At 40.4% G+C, this 22,831-nt stretch overlaps 1 protein-coding gene across 2 annotated transcripts; it reads right to left on the reverse strand.

Moving 5' to 3' along the window:
* Window positions 1-1,784: 1,784 nt before the first annotated feature.
* Window positions 1,785-16,819, reverse strand: LOC133915291 (uncharacterized). 2 transcript variants are annotated; one of them, XM_062358396.1, is made up of 28 exons: window positions 16,374-16,819; window positions 16,160-16,254; window positions 15,986-16,085; window positions 15,241-15,345; window positions 14,993-15,155; window positions 13,565-13,685; window positions 13,405-13,467; window positions 12,944-13,024; window positions 12,782-12,873; window positions 12,551-12,701; window positions 12,068-12,154; window positions 9,109-9,228; window positions 8,334-8,465; window positions 8,145-8,242; window positions 7,946-8,069; window positions 7,752-7,859; window positions 7,310-7,454; window positions 6,351-6,461; window positions 6,188-6,251; window positions 6,010-6,082; window positions 5,036-5,212; window positions 4,841-4,951; window positions 4,542-4,712; window positions 4,284-4,439; window positions 3,601-3,834; window positions 3,295-3,453; window positions 2,951-3,060; window positions 1,785-2,861 (listed from the first exon to the last, which is right to left on the reverse strand). In XM_062358396.1, the coding sequence occupies exons 1-28, from the start codon at window positions 16,531-16,533 to the stop codon at window positions 2,327-2,329; spliced, it is 3,846 nt and encodes a 1,281-aa protein (XP_062214380.1). In that variant the 5' UTR covers window positions 16,534-16,819; the 3' UTR covers window positions 1,785-2,326. The 2 variants fall into 2 exon arrangements, with proteins under 2 accessions (XP_062214380.1, XP_062214381.1); XM_062358397.1 differs by lacking the exons at window positions 15,241-15,345; window positions 15,986-16,085; window positions 16,160-16,254; window positions 16,374-16,819 and having other exon boundaries at window positions 13,565-13,713; window positions 14,993-15,132.
* Window positions 16,820-22,831: the final 6,012 nt, after the last annotated feature.

Raw genomic sequence — 22,831 nt, forward strand, 5'->3', positions numbered from 1 at the left:
TTAAGCACCATTTTATTAATCTAAAGGAAATTTTAGAACAATCATAATCTGTTTTAGGTATTAATCATTTGTTCCATCTTGACCCGATCAACCAAAGCACAAGTGCCGGTCCAGTTTGGCTCCCACATGTTTTCTTTCTTTCTTTCTTTCTTTCTTTTCTTTTAAAGGTGATATGCTAGTACTTCCACTCTTCAAGTGGTTTGCTTGTACCACTCCAAAAAAGATACCGGTTTGCCTGTAGGGTAGTCGTCGGTCGTCGTTTCGTATCTCTCTCATGCTAATAGTCAATGAGCCGTTAATAGGCCTCTAGCTAAGAGCATGTATAATAGGTGCTTATAAAAAACTTTTTTTTCTTAATTAGACTGGCTCATGTGTTTAGACTGAGAGTAAGATATTTACTTAAGCATCGATGCTTATATTAATATTAACAAAATAGTTAACTATATTTAAACATATTAGTATTTGTTTACATTAGAAATTATATTTATATATATATATATGCTTAACGCTCTCTTTACTTAAACACTCATCATAAATATCTAGTATTGTTCATATCCTAAGTGATAGGTCACCATCAATTTCTAGCTAACCAAGTGCCTCCCAAAAAAATAGTACCAACTGGGTAGACCAGTTCTTACAAAATCGCGTCGATTTGCGTCTTATATTTGTGTGCTTGATATTTTTTGCCTCGCGCAAGTATTGTAGCAGTAGTGACATTTTGTTGTCACGCTGGGGGCAGCCCAAGTGGCCGGCGCATGCATTCGATCGAGCAGACGGAGCCGTGTTCGTTAATCCACACGGCCCCTCCCCGTTCCCTCCTCTCCAGATTTGGGAGAACACAATTAGAAAACGAACACAACAAACAAGTTACCAAGAAGAAGAAAGGAGAACGACTGGGCTCCAATTCCCCAAGTTTCCATGGCTCCATGTGATGTCGATTCACATTTTTTTTAAGAGGTACATAGGACGCATATGACACACACTATACTCACGCAGCACGCACATACATACGTGCATGTCCTAAACATACGTTTAGAATAGATACATATTCACTAAAACGTATAGGTGATGCTCACACCCGAGCGACCAACCATCCGAGCAATCGCTGGCATGTCGATTCACATCTTATGTGCAGCAGCTGAAGCAAACGTATATTTGCTTGAATGGCCATGCAGCCGGAGGGTGCAAGATCTTCCAGATGTGATGATTTTACCACATTTTGCACTTGTCCATACCAGATGTGCTTAACATTTCACCTAATATTGCTTGAATGGCCGTGTAGTCGAATCGTCGATGTGATGTATACACGGAAGGGAAAGAAAGGCATATCGTCGGAAAAATTAACTTTTTACCACTCTCTTAGTTGGCCACTCTCCTCTATTACCTATCCTTGTCTGCCCCATGTCTGCCATTCCGCTCTCTTTTTAGCGCCACCTGGCCATGCCGACGTGGCAAGCGACGGGAAATGACCCGCTGATACGCACGGGAAGTGTAGTGACCGGAATCGAAAGACCTATGCTCAACAAATTAAATCCAATTTCCGTAACAAGGAGCTATTTCCCCCGTTTTTTCCGGTGCCAAAACGAAGTAAAAGTGATTTCAATCTTACATCACATTTCTTAGGGCAAAAGGTAAAACAGTGATTATGAGCTACGATGGACTATAGAGCACCGTTCACAAATAAATACAGGCAAAAAATGTGGATGATAATGGCAAAATCAAGACACTACACAGGATTATCCAGGCACAAAGGAAGTCAATCTACAAATAAAGAAAAAAGAACGAAAAGAGTAACAGGATACAATATGGCCTCAAAACTAGCCAACAAAATTTCGTCCATAGAACAACAGTGTCAAGAAGAATGTCTAATTACCTTCAGCAAGTACATAAAGTTATCTAATTGAACAACTATAACCACATACTACATCTGAGAAGTGTCTAACAGTGCGATATGATTGAAAAGGATGTACAAGAATGGTATAAAAGCCTACAAGCAACAGCAACAATTTGACAAACAAAACCTCTGTTGTCTCAAGTCTGAATCTTTCCTCGGACCAAAGTTTCACCAACAACAATTGTATACATGTAGTCACCAGGATTATCCTTGAAAAGGACTTGCATTGGAGCTGAACAATCAAAAGGGTATCCACAAATATGCGCATTCTATATTCAATCAGGGTACTTACAGGGCCAATCTTCACACCACCACCAGGATTGGAGTGGTGGAGGTCTACAGCCTCACTATGCTGCCATTGGATGCGCTCTCCAAGTCCCGGGCTGAACTACATGGACATTAAAGGTGGTTTTCTCCCGTCATGATAATTCACTAGGCACTTTGAAGAACCGTAGCATAGAAGGGATGCCCTTGATCACCACCAGATGACAGTCTGTCATTTTCATCCATTTGTGCTCCCTCAGATGGATGCACTTTCCAATGTAGCTCATAATTGGAAAAATTGTATGTACCAGGTGCAAATATGCACACTTTTAGAGGAACTCTAGCAGAACTGTCAGGTTGCAGGTCAATTTGAGCAGAACTCAATGAACACCAAACATACGGTGAAATGCTCTCCGTAGATTGCTTTTGAAAATGTGTACCCTTGGCACTAGAGATCGCTTTTATGTCATTTTCCGGTGATACATCATACCATCCACCCAGAGCACTGGTCGAATCCTGCGGATGTACAGTTTGACTTTTCTCTGGCATACCATCAAAAGTAACCACTCTCACCCAAATCTTATGTCCTGCAGAATTGTGAATCACCAACTGGATGTTGACCTCACAGTAAGACTTTGAGAAATCATGACTAACAGTTCGAGGTCCTTCCATAAGCCACCATATAGGGCTCCGGCTTAGGGCACTAAGATAACAGAAGATGGGATCAACATATCTTCAAGGCCAAACAAAGCCCAACAAAAATTCAATCCAGCTAAAGGTTCTAGCACTTGCCTGCAATGACATGTGTGATGGGAAAGTAGTTGCAAGTCTTGTACTGACTTGGAAGAGTTACCAGCTACCGCCTTTGAGATCAGAACAAAATCAAGAAGGCTGCATGGCCCCTGAACAGGGTTCAAATCAACATATAGGTCAGAATTTGATTAATCATTGGTCGAAAACACAAAAAATGCACATGCCCATCCATCCACTGGCCAGTTTGCCAGTCAAGTTCCTGTTGAGTTGACCTTGAAGGTCAGGGGAAAGACCCTACCCAAGTGAGCAACACTTGGAACCAGCACAAAAACAGTACCGTCAAGTGAGCCCAGAGTGCTCTTATAATCTTATGCAGAACTCACCTTAGGTAATTTCCCTTGCCTGCATCTTTCTTGATAGTGAAAATCAGCTAGAGGAGATCGAGCAATGTCAAACACATCAGTGCTGCTCCCAGGACATAAAGCAATATCACATCTGTAGGAACTGCTTTCTGCCTCTTTACATGAACCTGTCCCAAAATCCTGAAAAGAAGAATGCATTGGGGAAACATATCACTACTTTGAATTTGCAAGATATAGTGAACAAGAGCATAAAATAAAATAATGCAGAACACGGTATGCAACAAGTGTCTTGCATTTGGCAGCTTATTTAAAGAATGGGCCTTCAACCTTTATCTCGAAGAAGCACGACACAGCCTGATTTGCGAATACTGTTTCAACAGAGCTGATCGAATTGCATGAAGGCAGCGCTGAAACTGCCCATTTACTGCCAACACATGACAACTGATGAAGTACAAATGACTCAGATGGAGTCCTGTTAATGACATCCATGCGCACGATATACTCTTGCAATTTTGATGAGCACATACTTATAGCAAATGACACCTCAAGCGATTGCACAACCTGCAAAGAAGAATTGTTCAGAGCTTAAGAAATCTTATCAATTTAGGAAGTTCTGGCAGCACAAATATAGGTAGCTACTGCTTAACCAAAAAGATAAGAAAGAATGAAATAACAGCATACACCAAACTAAACACAGTCCCTCCCTCCCAAGTCCCAACTCTTTTTCATTCATAGAAGATTAAAAACACAGGTACTAGCAGTACACCACAACAATTATTACAATTTGGCATTTTCATCCTGGTAAAATAAGTTTGTTGGGAAAACATTCAACACCTCACCCATGCAGAGTGCAATGACAACTGTGACCCTCTTCGAGACCCCCGACACCCCATGACTCCAACCATCTGGTACCAGTTATAAAAACACTGATACATGTATTATGCATGTGCAGGCAACTCAGTAATACCATAAGATCCTAAGACAAATTAAATATGGGCACAAACCATTACCTCAAGATTGTAATGCATGCGCAGTGTACGGTATGTTATGTCACTGGAACCCTCAATTTCATAATATAGAGATATATAAAGAGAAACATTTCCTGGAGTTGCAGCATGAAACCAAATAGGCCAAGAGAGTGTTGCTCCTCCTTGAATTTCAATATCCTGGAAAGAAAGGAAGGCCAATATTTGTGAAAGAAACATACAATGTGGATTGGACGATTATAGTACAAAAATAAAAAAAGGCAGTGTCTTAAACCACCTCACCTGAGGAAATGCAAAGAGCAAACCCCTGAATTTCTCCTTAGTAATTATAGGCAATACATCATTGCTTTCGGACTGTGCATGTTTTCTTAAGCAGCGCGGAAACTTGAGGTTGATGTCTGATGAATCACCAGGAATTACAAATCTTGGATTGCTAATTTTCATTTTTATGCCCTGCGTTACAAATTGGAAAGTGTTAGCACTCAAGACTTGCATAAAGTCATGCTCATTTGTAAAAAACTGAGCAACTCTTTATTATCGGAAAGACAAAGAAGAGGAAGATAAATGATGAGAGTTAGGACCTTCACAGCATAATCTGAATGGTTTCTCAGATTTAGTGTGAGGAGCTGTAAATCACCAGCAAATGCTCTCGTTGGCATGTGATCAATATATCCTGTAAGTTTTGGTAAACCCTGGAGGCAAAGAATTTAACATTCTTCACATATCAGAAACTAATATTTGTGAGGACAAACCTAGACAAGGCTAGAAGCTATAACCTTGATTACAATCAGGCTGTTGTTCAAAGAACGACGAGGGCCTTTTTTTCCTTTCTTGTTTTTCTTTCGTGTGTCAGATTCAAAGTATTGATAACCTACTACTGAATCTGAAAGTGTCCACCTTATCCCAACTAGCTTCAGAATACCTTCAACTTTTGGAGTAACATCAAGTTGCACCTAATAGAGTTAGAAAATAAATGAGCCATTATCTTGAGAGACTGTTTAGAAAAGATCACAACAACTATACAAAAATAATAAATGCCAAAGATTCAATCAGCAAAAAACAAATTTGAAGGTAACAAAGAGCTGAAAAGTTGAAAGGCGCATCTCTTTCCAGAACACAATGACTCACTAATGCATCTATTACTAAAATGTATTTGGTGAAGCAATTAACAAATGAAGGAATAATCAGTTAAGTATTTGATCCTTGTTACGAATTTCATTGCAATCTCTTGTAAATCAGATAAAAAAATTCAAGCATATGAAAATAAATCAAATTAATAATACATGGGTGATTAAAGGCTACCAAGAACACGACAGAATATAGATTGCACTAAATTAAACTATTATTGGCTTTCTTAGAGTCTGTTATTGGTAGCTTTTTAAACAATGTATAACCATCCTTTGGAGTATAAGACCTAGTCATTAGCATTGTCTTTTTATTTTTGCACCAAGACAGCAAAATGTTACTGGAACACTAAAGAGATTCCAGTAAATAAGTAGATCAAACCGCACAGCACATCAATAGTGAATTGACCCCTTAAGCAAATTTTTGCCATTTGACCCCAAAAATATACATCATGGCACAAAGAGGACTAAATGGATCATTAAACAGTATATACTGTTAGCTTAGTTTTTACTAAAGGGAAAACTGGGTCTTCTATAATGAGTTAGGCTGTGAAGACATCCTGAAAAGATTTTCAAGGCACGCATAATATCGAGTAGAGAGAACAGGCAAAGAAATGGAGTCATACTCTTTTAATTTCACCTCCTCCCAGTACAATGTCAAGCTTTGACACTGTGAAATTATTTTCGTCAGTCTCAAATCTGTAGTGGTCAACCAGAAACAACAATGGTAGCCATGAGAAACTTGGGTGGAACCAAAATCAGCTACATAAACAACAGCTCGATAATTACAAAAAGAAGATTTACATTGAAACAGAGGGCTCTGTATTAGCCTTATCTTCCACAGCATCCATGGTCAACACACTTACCTCTGCAGGGTAATGCAATACATCAATAATATACGCAATTCCTCTACATATGGATCTCTCAAGAAGAAAAAAAATAACTCTCAGGACGGAAAATCAAATACCAGAACTTAGAGCGTCCAAAGTGGTGGAAAGTTGGCATATAAGAGAAATGCCAGAAACAGCAACAGAAATCTGTAGAGGATTCTTGAGCTCAACGTTCAATTTTACTGCTTCTGCAACCAACCAAAACAGGAATTCAGAACACCATATGTGTAGTAAAAAAGAGATGCTTAAAGGGTCTAAGAAAGATGTTATCAGATTTCATCTGAATTTCTATCTACTTTGTCTCTTTGTATTTGATGAAGAAATTAACATGAAACTTAACATAACACTTGGTGCTCCAAGATTTTGTTGCAAGACATACTCTCCAACAGACATGGGTGCAAGGCTCATAAAATATGAACCCAATGGTACAGGAGCCCCTCCGGCTTATGAATAATTGGGTACAACTAAATTTCTAGTTTTCTATGCTGAAAGAAGCTTCTTTGAAGTTTGAGGAGTATTCCAGAAACCTACGGCTCAGCTTTGGTCAAAATCAGTTAGATCAGTCTAGCTAGGCTGTAACTCAGACAAAAAGAGAAGGGAAAAGGCTTGCTGGATGGATCCAATATCCCATTGACGACTGTTCTAAAGAAGTTACAAGCTGTGACTAGCATAAGTGGCCAGTTAAAACTGCCAATTGGTTTATTAGCACTGCTCAGATGAGCAAATAATGAGCAACTTATATATTCAGTTGGTGAGTTGAATTCGTCATCCTCAAACAACAATAATAGCTCCACTCGCCCCAACATCCTTTCCTTCACCTCCCTCTCATGCCTGCTGCCTGCCTGCCTCAAACTCCCATGTTGACTTCTACTGCTGCTGCTCCCACCTCATCCTCAAGCTGATACAAGTGGTGGCAGGAGCAGCAGTGTTCCCAGACAATTCCAGATGGAGTTCTTGATTTCTCGGTTTGATCTCAAGTTAAGTTGATTCCCTTAGGAGCAGTGGTATGTATAACTAAGTATTGAAAAGACACTACCTCCAGCTACACAAACACAGGAGCCCTTGTATTTTCTCAAAGCAGAAGATTTAGGTTGATCATCCAGCCAGTTAGTTCTGACAATTGATGATGATGGGATCATTTCTTCCTCCAACTCCTGCCAAATGCTTTCGCTAACGTCAACCTATTGCAGAAGACAAATGACACAAGTTAGGAATGCCTATCAATAGCAAAATTACTAGTTATCACCAGCAAAAAGACCTGCCTAGAGTCAGTCCTAACCTAACTCTTTATCATCAGAAAAGTTTAACACCGTTTGGTTTATGCCTTTTGTTTGAGAAAATAGTTCCAGTAGCCAAACGATTATATTCTATCATAATATAGGCAGAGCCAGAGGTTCAATCTTCAATGTTTGATTACCCCCAGAAATGCAATGATATATGAATTATAAACACTCCTGATATAGGTGTGCTGGCCTTACATCTGCATCTGATGCATAAGTGCGATGATCTTCATATATAACTCTGAGCGATGACATGTTGAAAACAGGAAGTTGAAGCTTGTGTACACCAAATTTCTTCCCCATACTCTATGGACAAAAAAGATTCACAAAATTAGAAGTGCAATAAAAGTTTGTTCAACAAGGTGCAAAGTATAGTAGATCTGGTCAAGAACCTGAACAAAATGGAAAAAATCATTGAGGAACACGTTTTGCATAGTCAGCGACTGATGGCTACAGGCAATGACCTCCAGCAAGTGCTTGATGGCTACATCAAATATCCCAAGGACTCCATACCACCTATTTGTACAACCAGCATCAAGTATAGTTTAAAGACCTGAATAAAATTGGATAGAAGCTAAAACACACAACTACCTCCCGACATTAAAATGTACATGATCATTGATGTAACTCCAAGGATATTGTTTGTAAACAAACAGAGCATTTCTGTAAGCCCGAACAGCATGTTGTTTCTGCATTTAAAGAAAGAAAAATCATTATTCAATAAGGATTCGATCAATTTCTAAAGCATTTATAACAGCAGTAAAAAGAATTATTATAAACCTGATCAGACATGTAGTAACTATTCCCAGCTAAGATTAGGTGAAATCCGTACTTCCGAAGCATAGGTGGACTGGACAACAAATAGCAACAAGCGGCTTGCTCAAGCAGTACAGCGGAATGCAAGGAAGGTTCCTGAATGGTAGAAATTTCCATCAATAGAGTATTTAATGAACTAAAAAAACATCCCCAAACACAACAAGCAACAGCAGCAGCAGCAGCCTTTGTCCCAAGGAAGTTAGGGTAGGCTAGAGATGAAACCCACAATATCCAACTAAAAAAATGATGAGAAAACAATAATGGTAATAAAGGTACTAGTAATAGTAAAAAAAGTAATAACGGTACAAGGAGACTAATACATAAGTTATGGTTCTAGAACATGGATTGTTAACTTCCACGTGCTTCTATTCGTGGATAATTCTTGGGGGATATTCCACTCCTTTAAGTCCCTCTTTATAGATTCCTCCCATGTTAGGTTTGATCGACCTATGCCTCTCTTCACATTATCAGTGCGACTCAGTATCTCGCTATGCACAGGTGACTCTAGAAACCTTCGTTGGATATGTCCAAACCATCTCAACCGATGTTAGACAAATTTTTCTTCAATTGACGCTACCCCTAACCTATCATGTATATCGTTATTTCAAATTCCAATCCTTTTTTGTATGGCCACAAATCCATCGGAACATACACATCTTTGCTACACAAATCCATCAAAAACATCCCCAAAAGGGGGAAAACTAGAATTCAACATATGCATGCTTAATGCAAAATCTACCTCATTAGAAATGCGGAAATAGACAGTTGATGCCTCCCTATACTGTCCTCTTGTTTTAAGCATTTCTGCCCACCAAAGGCCACATCTAGTAGCATTTCTCTGCCCAGAAGATCCAATTCTCTGAAAACATAAAAAGTGAATTAAGCTCTAAATGAACAAGAGCAAGATCAAACAAGAGAAATTGATGAGTCTACAATGTTATCTAAATGCCGTAAGCTCGTAATATCTTGATGTGTGCATCATATATCACTTTGTCTCCCAAACATTACTTCTAAACAAAGCTCAGGTTTTCAGATGTGAACAGTTGATATCAAAATGTCCATAAGCAATTTAACATTAAAGAAGATAGTTTTAAACCAATGTGGAATCCACACATTCTGACTATTTCTGACATGTTACAGGTTACTGAAAGAAGTCGGAAACTAGAAGAATAAGTGACCTGAAAGGCTGGAACTGGTGACTAGTTCAAGAAGGCATTATCCCAACTGAATTTTGGTACAAGACATCCAGTGGGTTTGGAGCTGGCTATTACCAATATGACACCTATCATCATAAACACCAATGCTTATACATCAGCAGTCAACCCCCTCGGGGCGTCTCACCCCCGCCGCCTAGTGCACCCCCTCACCGCACCCCGCCCAGCCGCCACCGCCAACAGCGTCCTGCTCCAGCGTCGGCCCCCCTTCCCCTCCTCCTCTCCCCTCCTTCTCCCTGGATGGCTGGTTCTCTCCGTCGTTTGGGGCTAGCCGAGCCCGTGGGTGCCCTCACCCGATCCACTCTGGCCTGGCTAGATCGGGCCTCCCGCCAGCCGGATCTGTGTCCTGAAGGCTAGCTCGCCGTGGATCCACACCTCCTGGCCGCTCCCCCCGGGTCTCGCTGACGGACAACTTTCGTGTGGGACAGTGTCCGGCCTCCCTGTGCCAGTCTCCGTGGCGATGTGTGTTGCTCCGCCGTGGTTTGGTCTTGGGCAACAGCTCGACGGGTTTGGCGGTTGCGGTGCACGTGCTTGCGGTCGTGCTCGACCAGCGTGGCGGGGGCTTAAGTGGGCTGCTTCTTGAGGTAACCGTTCGAGCGGTCGGGGCTACTCTTCGGCAGCTCGGCTAGCTTCTCGGGCGCGTGGCCGTGACGGCTTTCTGCTCGCCCTGGCCGAGCTAGCGGATCTCGACTGCGGCGGTGGCGGTGGGCTGTCGTGGTGCTGCGACGTGCCATGGTGCCGCAGTGTTTTCTATCGTGATGTTGTCATGTGCTGCTATGGTGCTGCACTCGCCACCGTGTGCTGTCGTGGTGGTGAGGCTCGCCACCATTTGTGTTGCTCTCGGCTCCTAACATTTGCGTCGCTCCTCCCTTTGTCTGGCTTCCTCCTCTGCAGGTTGGGCCCGTGGGGAACTTCGTAGCGCTAGGATGACCGTGGGGTGATGCGGCTACTTGGTGGTGGCGTTGCATTCGGTGGCAGCAGCACCGTGCCAGTACCGGCTCCTAGCGTTTTGTGTTGCTCCCCCTCCCCTCCCTCCTTGCCCGGCCTCATCCTCTTCTATAGGTTGGACCCGTGGGAAGCTTCGTGATGTTAGGATGGTCGTGGGACAGCACGACTACTAGGTGGCGGCGTTGCTGCTGCTTTAGTTTTGGCCCTTGCACGGGCTGTGCATAAGGAGCGAGAGGCGGGAGCCATTGGCGAAAGCTTTGCCTGGTTTTTGGCCGACATCGATGACAGCAACACCCTCAGGATTCGTTCTCCTCCTTGAAGGCGTTGTTAGGACGTCTCCCATCTCTTCTCCCCTGGAGCCTCTGGGTGAAAACCTGGTTCAGGCAACCGAACGGGCGACGGCGGCGGCTCGACGTCGTATCCTCCTTGAAGGTGTCGCTCTGGAGGTCTAGTTCCTCGCGTCGCGGTGGTCGTCAGCTTAGTGGCTACTTTGTCGATTTCGATTTGAAGTGCCGGCTTATTCTATAGGTTTACCCCTATGTCCTCGATTCGCAGGGGCTCTTCATTCTGGATTGGCGCTTCTCGATAGCTATTTGTTCCAATGCGCGCTCCTTCGAAGCGACGTGTTGCCGACTTATAGGGCAAAAAGGTGCGACGTGGGAGCAAGGCTCTGCCAACCAAGTTGTGTTTGTGGCGGTCTGGGAGCAAGGCTCCGCCGCCGAGTTGTGAGGGAAACAGTCGTTTGGTTGGTTAGCGCGCGAGTTGAGTTGGGTAGGACTTATCTACTGTCTGGTAGTGCCTTTTTGGTGTGGGCGTCTATTTCGAGTTGAGGTTGTATTGTTGTCTCGGGATTGTCTGCCGGTTTTCTTTAAACCACGCAGTTGAGATTTTCGGGCCTGGTTTCCCTTATAAACTAGGTCAATTCTCTTCTTCTATAAAAAAAAATGGCAATACTCTTGCCGTCCTTTCGAGAGAAAAAAATAAACATCAATGCTTTATAGGAACTGAGCCTTGCTCAATTGGTTGAGGGGGTGGATGTACGCCTAAACCACCCAAGTTCGAGTCCTCTTCAACGCGAATCTGGGTGCTTATTTCTTCTAAATATCAAAGCCACCTAATTCCTCCTAGATTGGTCGAGTTTTTTATAAACATCAATGTTTTATTGCTAGTGTTAAAATAATATGGATGTCTACATGAGTCAAACGATGAACTATTTGCAGAGTAAGTTCAATGACACGTGATGCAAGAATATTCAAACGTCCTTGCTTATTTGTTACAATCATTGCACAATCTAGGTTAGTAGGTTTGCATTGATTATTCATTGGACATCAGATGTATCGCTACTAGAATAGACAGGAAATAATGTTCCATGCAAAACAGGGTTAGGGCTCCTCTCCTTGTTCTGCGTATGAAACATGGGGCAATAGCGCAATAACACATACATATCACGGAAATTAAAACATTAAGCAATAATTGAAGGGAAAGAATTGTTTTCCTATGTCTGGAAACCTAGAAGTGAGTTTCTAAAATAATTACCAGATATGTATTGAATGCATTTTCCATGCAATATTCTGCGTCCTTCCTTGACTGATCCAACATGAAATAGCAGAGTCCACTCATCTCCTGCAAAAGGGCAAACATACTATCATGAAGTGGGTATCTAGTTGGAGTGTTGGCCAATGGGCCACCACAACATATCCAAACTTGTTCCATCACTATGAAAAAGCAATTCAGCAACAGTAACTATTTGGAAGTATATCATCCAATATATTGTACAGGCCTAACCCCACATTTGAGCCTAAGTATGGGTTATGGCCGTTGGGTTGCTAATGGAACATAGTAATTGTCCTCTGTCAATCATTTTTAGGTTAAAGAGCACCGTCAAGTTTGATTGATACGGCGTACCAGGATTCCTTAAGACATTGTTCCTTTAGACCTTGACGTCAAACTCAGACACTACATAGGCTATATGTGTATCCAGGGCAACAATTAAAAAAATGAGTCAAAAAAGTCAAGCACCTGTACACCAGCAAATCGCTTCCAAGCTTTATCAAGCTTATAATCTGTGGAGAGTAATCTGTAATTGGACAAAGCAAGCTCGTAGTCCCGTAACATGAAAGCAAAATCACCCAGAACTCTAATCTGCGATTCTATGGAGGTGAATGTATACCTGTTGGGAAAAAATAGTGTCACTGCACATTAACAAAATTCTTACAGTGAAAAGTGTCAAGATCTAGAATAACCACTTGCATTGGCCCATTTGGTGCTTCTGGGACATCATCTTTCTTTCTCCACCACAAGTTCTTTATTTGATTTCTAAAACCCTTTCTTGTCGTGGCTACCTAAAACAGTACTGAATCTTGTTGGAAAAACAAGATGAATAGAATGATATAACAGTTTTTAACAGCATACCTGCTGATTGAGGACGCGAATCTTTTGCTCCATGTAGGGGATGATATGATTAGAAGCAAAATCTTGCATGAAGTCCTTTATCTGACAAACGAGCAAGATCTACTATTAAGTATCTTGTAAAGTTTGGCTGTCAGCTGAGAAAGTTTGCATGTAACACAGCAACCACAAAGGAAGAACTGAGGAACATTGATCTGGTACAAGAAAAATAAGAGAAAATTCGATGTGCCCTCCTTGGCATCAGTGTTCATAACCTTGAATCAACTGAGTACAAGTCAGTTACTCCAATACTAACTGCCAAAAGCTTAACAGTCCTTCAACCGACCCAACAATACCCATCACCAAAAAGATGAGTCGCTAGGTTCCGTGAAAAGTTGCGAAGTTTCACAAAACTTTCTGTACCCAGCAAAGCTCAATGGAGAAGCACATGCATGAATCATGATATAAACCAAATGCTGTAATACCTCATTCAAATCATCCATGTTAAGGAAACAGGCCCCTTCATGGTTGTTTAAACCAAGAGCTTTCTGCATTTAGTCAAGAAAAGACTATAAGTAGATTGCATATTTGCAGAACTATGTAAACATAAATGCAATTTAGTATTAAGTAATTCAGTATGCTCACATAAGGTAACCACGAATCATCAGCATTACTACCACCTGCCTCTGTAGAAGAATTTATACATAATAATTTACAATAATTCAAACCAAGGGTGCTCTGCATTTCCGCTAAGACGTTCGCAGCTCTTCACATACAAAGTAACATTGGGTCAGCTGGAAAAAAAGTGTATAGTTGAAATCATAAAATATAAGAGTGAAAATTACATAAAAGAAAAAAGGTCTATGGTCAGATGTCAAGAACCCCAGGCACCATGGATTGTGAAACCTAACCCCAGGTTTATGGTCCTAATGTTTCAACTTTCAAAATTCAATCATAAGGAAATCCCAACCCGAGTTGACAAGATGGGCCCCACCTGCAGTACCGCAAGCCAAGGTGGAGGGGTGAGGAGGACAATGTAGCTCTGCAGGAAGGCCCGTCTTGTTAACTAGGGTGGGACTTCCATAAGGTCCGTGTCCAAATTTTTTGCCAAATCGGACATCCCAAATCCGAGTCAGATTCCTCCAGAAGTTTGCATCTATGAGAGGCTGCTAAGGAAGGGCTTTAGCTTCATGGTATAAAGGGTGCTCAACCTGCCCCAAGGAACTGGAGAAACCACATTGTTTCAGGGAGTTTAAGCTACCAAAGGCTGTAAAGCTGAAGCTTCCCTAAACATGGCCTTGGCTGCCTTTGACGATAGAGCTCAAGTTACGAAGGTCTTTAGGGGCAGGTTTTTCGGCTTATAAGTCTGTTGGGTTCTCAAGGAGGTAGGAAACTGGAAGCTTGAAAGCGATAGTAACTTCACCATTAAGTGCTTAAATTGTATGCAGTCTCGGATGTGGTCAATTTAACTAATACGCAAAAACAGACAAATTATTATATAATTGATAGGTCGATACTTTAAGTAACATAACTGAACGAGAATGACAAAATGAGACTTTAAGCACTAAAGGTCAATTATACTATACATATGCATCAAATAACAGAAATGAACTATGTGGCACATTCAGTGTTGTTAAACCACTCTAAACATGTTCAACACAATGGCGGACAAAAACAAGACAAGCGGAATAGAATATCGATGGGCCTACCACTAATATCGGCGAAATCTATTTCAGTAGAACTTATCTGTGAATATTTCAACAGCCCGAGGTTGATCTGTGGCTAGAGTGGACTTGACCTAGAAGTTAGAACAATGCTTATAAACTATGAGGAAGTCTGTCTAACCTCGTTGAAAGCAAAGAACCCTAAAAATGGTGAACTAATTATGTAGGTGGTTTGGGTTTTCTAACCACCTTTCCAACACAAGCTCACAAGCAAGTGTGTTTTATCAATTCTGAAGAGGTTGTCAAGTGTGAAGTACAGGCGCTAGCTAGGTTTTTCAAATAATTCATTTCATCAACGCTTACAGAAGAGAGAGTCTTCTTTAATATAAGAACGGGTGAAGAATTATACATCTCTTGTGGCCCATCTTGTTGGTCATGTAGTACGAGATAATGCTTCAGAATTTGTGGATCCATTATACCTTCATTTAAAAGAGAAGGTAACTGATTTGTGTTCAAGAGATCAACAAATTTGCTGATTGGTTCTTTGTCCATTGACGACACAACTAGAAGACCTGTTAATAATAGTTTTAAGCATAAGCAAGAAGATATTCTGCAAACAGAACGACCAGCTAAGAACAGGAAAGTGCGAAATCTCACATGCCACAGGATGGTCAAACGTTTCATGCTCCGAAAATGAGAGTGTTTGCATTAGCTCTCTATTGAACTTCTTAATCCACAATGGGCACAGCTCAGCTTCAGGCTCTGGAATTACAGAAATCAAGGAATCGTATGTAGGATGCAACTAAAAGTAGCAAACACTATTCCCACAACTGAGCTTCATAGATATTGCCATCAACTCAACTAAGGCATGAGAGGCAGCCATGACATCTACCAGCTAGATACATCATAAAACCAACCAAATAGAGACAGATACAACTGAAGTAGCAAAGTTAATGTTGACAAGTTATTCCCCGCCAACCCCCAATAAAACTTATTTATTAACAAAGACACACAGAACAGCAAGCATCACACTCTACTGTCACACCATTTAAAAGCCATTTAACTTATTCATATTATAGTATGCATGCTCTTTATGTGTGCTCAATGCTCACCCGGTAAAGCAACTTCATTAATACGAACAATCACCTGAAACTAGGCTGAAATTATAGCAATTGATCTTGAAAGAGCTTGTTATCATTAAAATCATACCTAGTTCACGGCTCAGACATTCTAATATTTTTCACCTTAAAGGTTTCTATGGTTAAAATGATTACAATTATGTGAAAGAATTAGCAGATAAACGAAAAGGTTCCAACTACAGTCCAATTGTAGTGTAAGTGTGATTTTCATTGGAGAGGACATAAAAAGAGAATTCATCTAGAAGCAGTGCAAGGGATCTCACTGCCAAGTACATCTTCAAGCTGTGGTGGGTCTGCAAGCAAATCCGGAAGAGCCTTCTCATTGGCCTCGGAAATCACCAGCTTAATCCTCTCATCTGCCACCTGTTCCCAGACAACAAGACCATCAAACAACTACAGGTATCTACGATGACAACCCCAGAAGGCTTGAGAATCACCTCGTAGTCCTGCTTCCGGACGTCTGACGCGTAAACCATTCGAATCTTAAACATCTGCAACCTGTACGGCTGATCACTCGCCGTCCGCACGGGCACTGCTCAAACACGCACACAGACACAGAACCCTCCATGAGATCACAGAACCGAACCAAACGAGACGTGCACAAAATACAGCACGGGATTATCTGAACCCAAGCATTGGGAGGCGCATCACCGTCGATTTTCTTGAAGAGCGAGAAAGGTGAGAGCATGTCGACGAAGCTCAGGCCGCTCTTGCGGCAGGCGGCCTCGGCGAGCGGGGTGGTCAGCACCGTCACCACCGGGGTGATCTCCTCGAGGAGGAGCCGCCCCAGGTAGCTCCTGAGCGGATCCATCGGGCCAAAACCCTAGCGGACCTGGCGGGGCTGGTCCGGGCGTGGCGGACGAGCCAAATTGAGGGTGTGAGTGGCTCGGGGGAGGGAGGCACGAGCTGGGGCTTCGGGGCGGGTGTCCCACTTTCTCCGGGATCGGCGGTGGCGGGGTCGCCGGAGGAGGGGGTGATCTCCGGCGACCGAGAACCGGGGACGGTGGCGGTGGTGGTGATCTGATCTGCGAGAGCGCCAGGTGGAGAAGACGGCGACTGGGCGTACAACCTGCACGGGGTCCGTACTTGGGCTTCAAGGAATGGTTTGTGGACCTTGTACGGCCCATCTATACAGCCTGTTCCTGTGTTTTTCTTCGTATTCCTTAGTTCCTACTTTTTTTTCCTTTTGTTCCTACGTGGCTATTCCAAACTGCACCTTAAATTCCGGGAATGACTATACGATACTTCCTCTGGTTATAAATATAGATGTTTTATTCCTCTGGTTACAAATATAGATATTTTATTCCTCTGGTTACAAATATAGGTGTTTTAATCTTCTTAACTATTCTCTAAATATAAATTATTCTCGAATTTCTATGTATTTTTTCTTTTTTGTTCCTGTTTTACTCTGGTTTAATAAATACTACCACTCTCACAAATGAATGAGTTATCTTTTCCAATACAGAATAAATAAAAGACAACAAGATCGTTTGATCTACTTTCTTAATCCTGGTGCATAAATCTAAAATGATCTACATTTACAATCGGAGAGAGTAACTAGCTATTTTTCTTTCTGATTACAATCAGATTTTAAATCAATAAAAAAATGACACGTGATGAATCAGATGGCTTCTTGTAAATGAAAAACGTGGCTGTTTCTTTCAGTCATTTTTTTTTGGCAAAAAATCGATTACAAGCAATAGTTTTTTAAAAAAATGTGACTATTTTTTTTTGTTTTCAGTCAATTTTTATTTTTTTGCAAAGAATCGATTATAAGTAATAGTTTTTTTAAAATATTAATAATATAAAAAATAATTTAACTTACTTATATATATTATCTTTCCAGAGATGCAATGCAGCTTCGCAAGCTCCTCTGCAAGGAGCTTCAAACATTGGGTAAGAAAGTTCAGAAAAAAAAAATAACATATAATACAAATATTGATTATTGCAATGCACATGATTGCAGATTGATCTTTGTTAAGTGTTTAAAGCTTATAGTAAAATTGTAATTTATTTTATAAAATATTTGTACAGAACTCAATGTATATGACAACAAGTAGAGTAAATGAAATGACATCATATGTATTTGATAGACAAAGCAATAATAGGATGCCACTTGATGAGGTAAAAAATTGAAATGTATAGTAGTAAAATCTGTTTCCCATCAAATGAAGTTGTAGAGACTTTGAAATGAACCATGTGTTGATCAGAATGCTAAAACAAAAGATCATATAGTTATTTCAATTTTAGAATACATGAAAATATAAAGTATATAGCATAAATTTCAGACACATGGCTCTAATGTAATATAAAAATGTACCATTGGAATAGTATATCTGAGAGTCTTGCTTGGAAAGATGATCAAATTACAAGTCAATATCAATTATCTGAGCAGGATGATTAATACTATAAAATAAAGGTATTGATAAAAAAACATGGACACAAAGGTATAATTTAAAAACATACCTACCTTATTTTGTAACTCAGCTTGCTTAATGAAAATATTCTAGGTACTTTGGGAGCTAACAACAGTATAACATTGTTGTGGGGAATTATTGTGAGATTGAATATTATTGTTGTTATTGATAGAATTATTGTTGCAATATTCGTCTTCAAATCCAATAATTGAAATAAATTACTAGGTTCAAACAAATTTGTGTATGGAGTGTTTCTATAGACTGGTTTGAATTTCTTATTCATTGGTGAATAGGAGTTGCAACAAAAAACAAGAAATTGAAAATAGAAAAAAAAAACATCTAAAATATAAAAAATATCAAATACAAAAGAAGAACTAACCAGAGATTGAAGCACAAACAAAATCAAAGTTTCATTTTACTTACAAAATAATTGGAGCATCAATTTTAGGCTAACAAAAAAAATAAACGCAACATAAAGGAAAATAAAAAAAGGGCGAGCGGCTCGAGGAAAATTAAAAAAAATTGAATACAGATGAGTTGCACTAACCGGCGCGAGAAAAAAAAGCATATAGATTTAAAGTGACATCGTTAACGGTTCCACTCTTACACGAAGACACATCGCGGGTGAAATAAATCGACTCGATGATTCACCTTTTCCCTCTCCCTTAAGGGACACCCGATCGTCTTTCCCTTCTCTCATAACGGGTCTACAACTTGTTTTGATTTGTTAGGTAGACCAAAACAGACACTAAAAGATAAAAATCAACACAACATAAAAGAACAAGTAGCCCACAAAAGCAACGCATGCGCGCAACTGAAGAGCGCGTTGTGTGGATGAGAATTTGACTATAAACACAAAATAAAACAGCTGACAAGTGTATAGAAGTTTTGTTAAAGTTGTTGCATATCTAACCAGTGATAAGTTTAAAAATCATAAAAATGTTACATTCAAATACTCCTAACCTTTAAAACACTATTAAAATAATCAGAAAAATCAGAAAAACATTTGTCTCTACAATCTAATCTAGCACTTCACAAAATTTCAACTCAAACAATTACTTATATAATAAGAAAAAAGAGACAATTTTTAATATTCCTAAAATTTGTTTTTTTTTTTCTCATCTTACATGGCCTCTCCTAACCAGGTCTCCACAGCATAGGCCGTTTCGCAAAACTAACTAAAATCACTGGGCTGACAACAAGATCAAAGCCCACGAACTGAAATAAATAACAAACATAATCAGTTCACAGCGGCGGAGAGGCGCACGCGAGCGGGAGGGAGTGGCCGCGAGCACGAATCGTGGCACCAATCGGACGGAGAGAAATTTGACTGAGAATACGAATTATTTTAGCTGACTAATGTGTAGAAATTACGTAAATTCCTGCGGTCCAAGTAGCTCGCATTACCAATTCATTTTTCTAAATTTTAACTATACATTCCGGCTTACCACTATGTTTATATGTCTACGTATTTCATTTCCAACATAGAGCCTGGAAAAATAAACGGTTTGTAGAAGACCCACCAACACTCGTATGCAATTTGGAAATATAAAACGTGAACGAAATGTGAGCATATATTTCGTCTGGATGGTAGGAATGTAAGTGGGTATTTAATATGTAATTTTAGATCATTATTTATTTTTTTAATTTAATTATATGAGAATAAAAATTTAATTATTTTTGTTAGTTTGGATCGACCTAATGATCCAAAAATTATAAAACTCGCATCCTACTGACACGAGTTATAAGTCACCCTGTGCGGACATACCTTCGACGTCGCTCACCCCTGTTCCAGCTCATAGTGCAGTGGCCCAATGTTGCCCCACATGTTAGCCTAACCTTTTGCCATTGGACTTTTTTATTTTTATATTTTTAAATAAAAAAGTTGTAAATATATACATTCATTTAAAAAAAATTGTGAATCTAGATTCTTGTTGCCCGTTGAAAATGAAGGACTCCCTTTCAGGTTTAAAAGGAAAAAAAATTATGTTCCATTGCTGCTGCACCCCCAACTGTCTCCTCCTATGCCGAGCGACTTCTCTGGTGAGCCCATCTCATGGCAAGATTGTTCCAGGTACAAAAATGGATTAGTTCCAACCAACAAGAACAAATGTTCTAACTTTGAGAAGAATTGTTCTACACATATAAGGCCCCGTTTGGCACATAAAATCGGTTCTGATTCTCCTCGATTTTGGAGAATCGGTTGCCAAATAGAACGAGGGAACCAAAATATTTCCCTGAATCAGACATAATCGAAACAGGGTGAAATGTGTTTCAACCGATTCTCCCATCTTGTTTCCAACCTTACCCTCACCTGACACCAACCACACCATGCCCCGCCGCTACATGTCGCCCGCTCAGGCCTCGACACCGCCTGCTCGGGAGGGAGATGATTGGATAAGGACGAGAGAGATGAGGGAGAAGATAAGAGAGAGATATTATTTGTGTAAAATAAAAATAAAATAAATATTATTTATATTAAAAGAAAAGTCAAATAAAAATAGCATATCAATCAAAGGTAAAATGGTTAATTACTCCTTCCGTTTACTTGTTACTATTTTTTACTGCAGCAAATTTGGCCAAATGTTTTTTTAAATTATAGATACTTGAAAATATATAATACTAGTAAAGTTTGTTTCATAATAGATTTAATAATATAAAAGTTTTAAATATCTATAAATTCTTTTTATAGAAAAACATAAAATCAAATTTGCTATAGTAAAAATAGTGATAAGTAAATTAAAACTGAGGTAGTATACTATCCACTCCGAATCTAGACAATTAAAAAAATATTTACATGAAAAATCTGATACTAAAACGTTTTTAAAAGAATGTAAATTCGTAGCAAAGGATGATTTGTTCTAGGTTTTTAGGCTAGGTGCAGACCTCCAGATCATCTTTAATTCTCGCGGCACCGGCACGACTCAAGCGGCGAGGCGCGGGGAGGACTGGAGTTTTTTTTATTTTTATATTTTTTAGTTAAAATTTAAATAAATAGATTCCCGACGAAGATATTTACAAAAATAGACGCCTGCCACCCTCTCAGGAGGCTGCAGCCCTCTGAGAAGGCGGTTATAGGTCCTAACCGCCCCCTGAGAGGGCGGTAGGCCTAACCGCCCCCTCAGAGGGTAGGTGGGGCCTTCCCGCCTGGCCCAGAGGCTTACCGCCCTCTCAGGGGGCGGTAAGGGCTCCTCCCTGCCCGCCGCGCCGCACCGCCCGCCCGCGCCCTGCTGCTATAAAAAGGCCAAAAATTGGCCAAAAACCATAAAAATCCGAAAAAAAAGGAAAAGTTGAGAAGAGAAAGGAGAAGAGAGGAGAGGAGAGGGGAGGAAGAGAGGTCGGCGAAGCCCTGCTGTATTTGGACCGCGGATTTGAAGGAAAATTTCGGGTAAATATTTTTTTTCTTTTTATTATTGTTAATTAGTGCAGTAGTAGTATATGACATATATTTTAGACATTTACGACTTAGGGTTTAGAAAAATGTCAAATTTAGTTAGAAAATGGTACGATAGCAGTTCAATATAGAATATTATTTTTAGTATATTATTTTCAATATATTATCTGTAGTATATTATTTTTAGTATATTATCTGTAGTATATTATTTTTAGTATATTATTTGTACCTGCAGATGTAGGAGGCAACAATAGATGATAATTTGCGAACCTAGGGTAGCATTTAAAAAATATTTTATCCTGTAATCAGAAATATAGTTTGTTGTCTTAACATGGGTTATGTTTGTGGGTGTTTCCAGGGATGGCAGATAAATTAATTTTTCAGAGATATTATGGTGATGGTGAAATTAGGTACGGTCCCAATGGTGTAGATCTGTCTGGATTTTGTCATGTTATGAAGGGGCTTAGTAAAGCTAATGAGAGGACTATTGTGGGTGTGTGCAAATGACTCATGCGGTTTTTTCAACTGGATCCGCAGCAATATGAGCTGAAGTTGAAAGCTGTCCTAAGCTGTGCTAGTCATGGATACTTTGGTGAGCTTGTTCCCATCGAAGCCACATCAACTTGGAGGCAGTATGTAGATATATGCTGTGAACGTGGCCTGCCGCTTGTTTTGTTAGCTGATGCGTACCTGAAAGATCAAAATGAGATGAACTCTGCAGAAGCAGTAGCGGGACCAAGTGATGCAGTGGAAGATGAGTCAGAGGCGGCTAATGTAGGGTCCAAGGAGGAGGTTGGTGACGTTCCAGAGCTGCAACCGATGAGTGTAGCTGATGAAGAGGAGCACATCCCTAGCATCATTGAAGATATGAATTTGGAGGATGAAGAGTTGGAGGAAGGCCTTGCCAATGGGGATTCTTCCAATGAGGAGGGTAATGCTCCAGTTCCTGTAGAGTGGAGGGATCAAGAATTTTCGAAGTTTGTGGTTAGCGAGGCTGACCAGACACCGTGGCAGTACCATGAGAATGAGGTGTCACAGGGTGCTATGTACCCTACAAAAGAGATAGTTATTGATGCAACGGCCTTCTACTACTGCACCGTCGTACCACGCAGGTACTATTATACATATTTTACTATTAATTTCAATACCATATTGTTCGTATCTAATGTGATTATTTGTTCATAGGCCCCTCCAGTCAGTACACATGGACGCATGCCGAGTCTTCACAGTCCTCCTACCCTAGTCAGGAGGATGAGGCTGGCCCCGACACCGCATACGACATCGTCCGTGACTTCTTC

This window comes from Phragmites australis, chromosome 4 (genome assembly GCF_958298935.1).
Source record: "Phragmites australis chromosome 4, lpPhrAust1.1, whole genome shotgun sequence".
Lineage (NCBI taxonomy): Eukaryota > Viridiplantae > Streptophyta > Magnoliopsida > Poales > Poaceae > Phragmites > Phragmites australis.

What these genes read in the sequence shown, in the direction of transcription:
- LOC133915291 (XM_062358396.1), bottom strand. Translation starts at nt 16,533, where the DNA reads ATGGATCCGCTCAGGAGCTACCTGGGGCGGCTCCTCCTCGAGGAGATC. An exon ending in GAGGAGGTGAAATTAAAAGA is followed by an intron (nt 5,213 to 6,009) that starts GTATGACTCCAT and finishes TAACTCTATTAG; the next exon opens with GTGCAACTTGATGTTACTCC. An exon ending in ATTCAGATTATGCTGTGAAG is followed by an intron (nt 4,713 to 4,840) that starts GTCCTAACTCTC and finishes TTTGTAACGCAG; the next exon opens with GGCATAAAAATGAAAATTAG.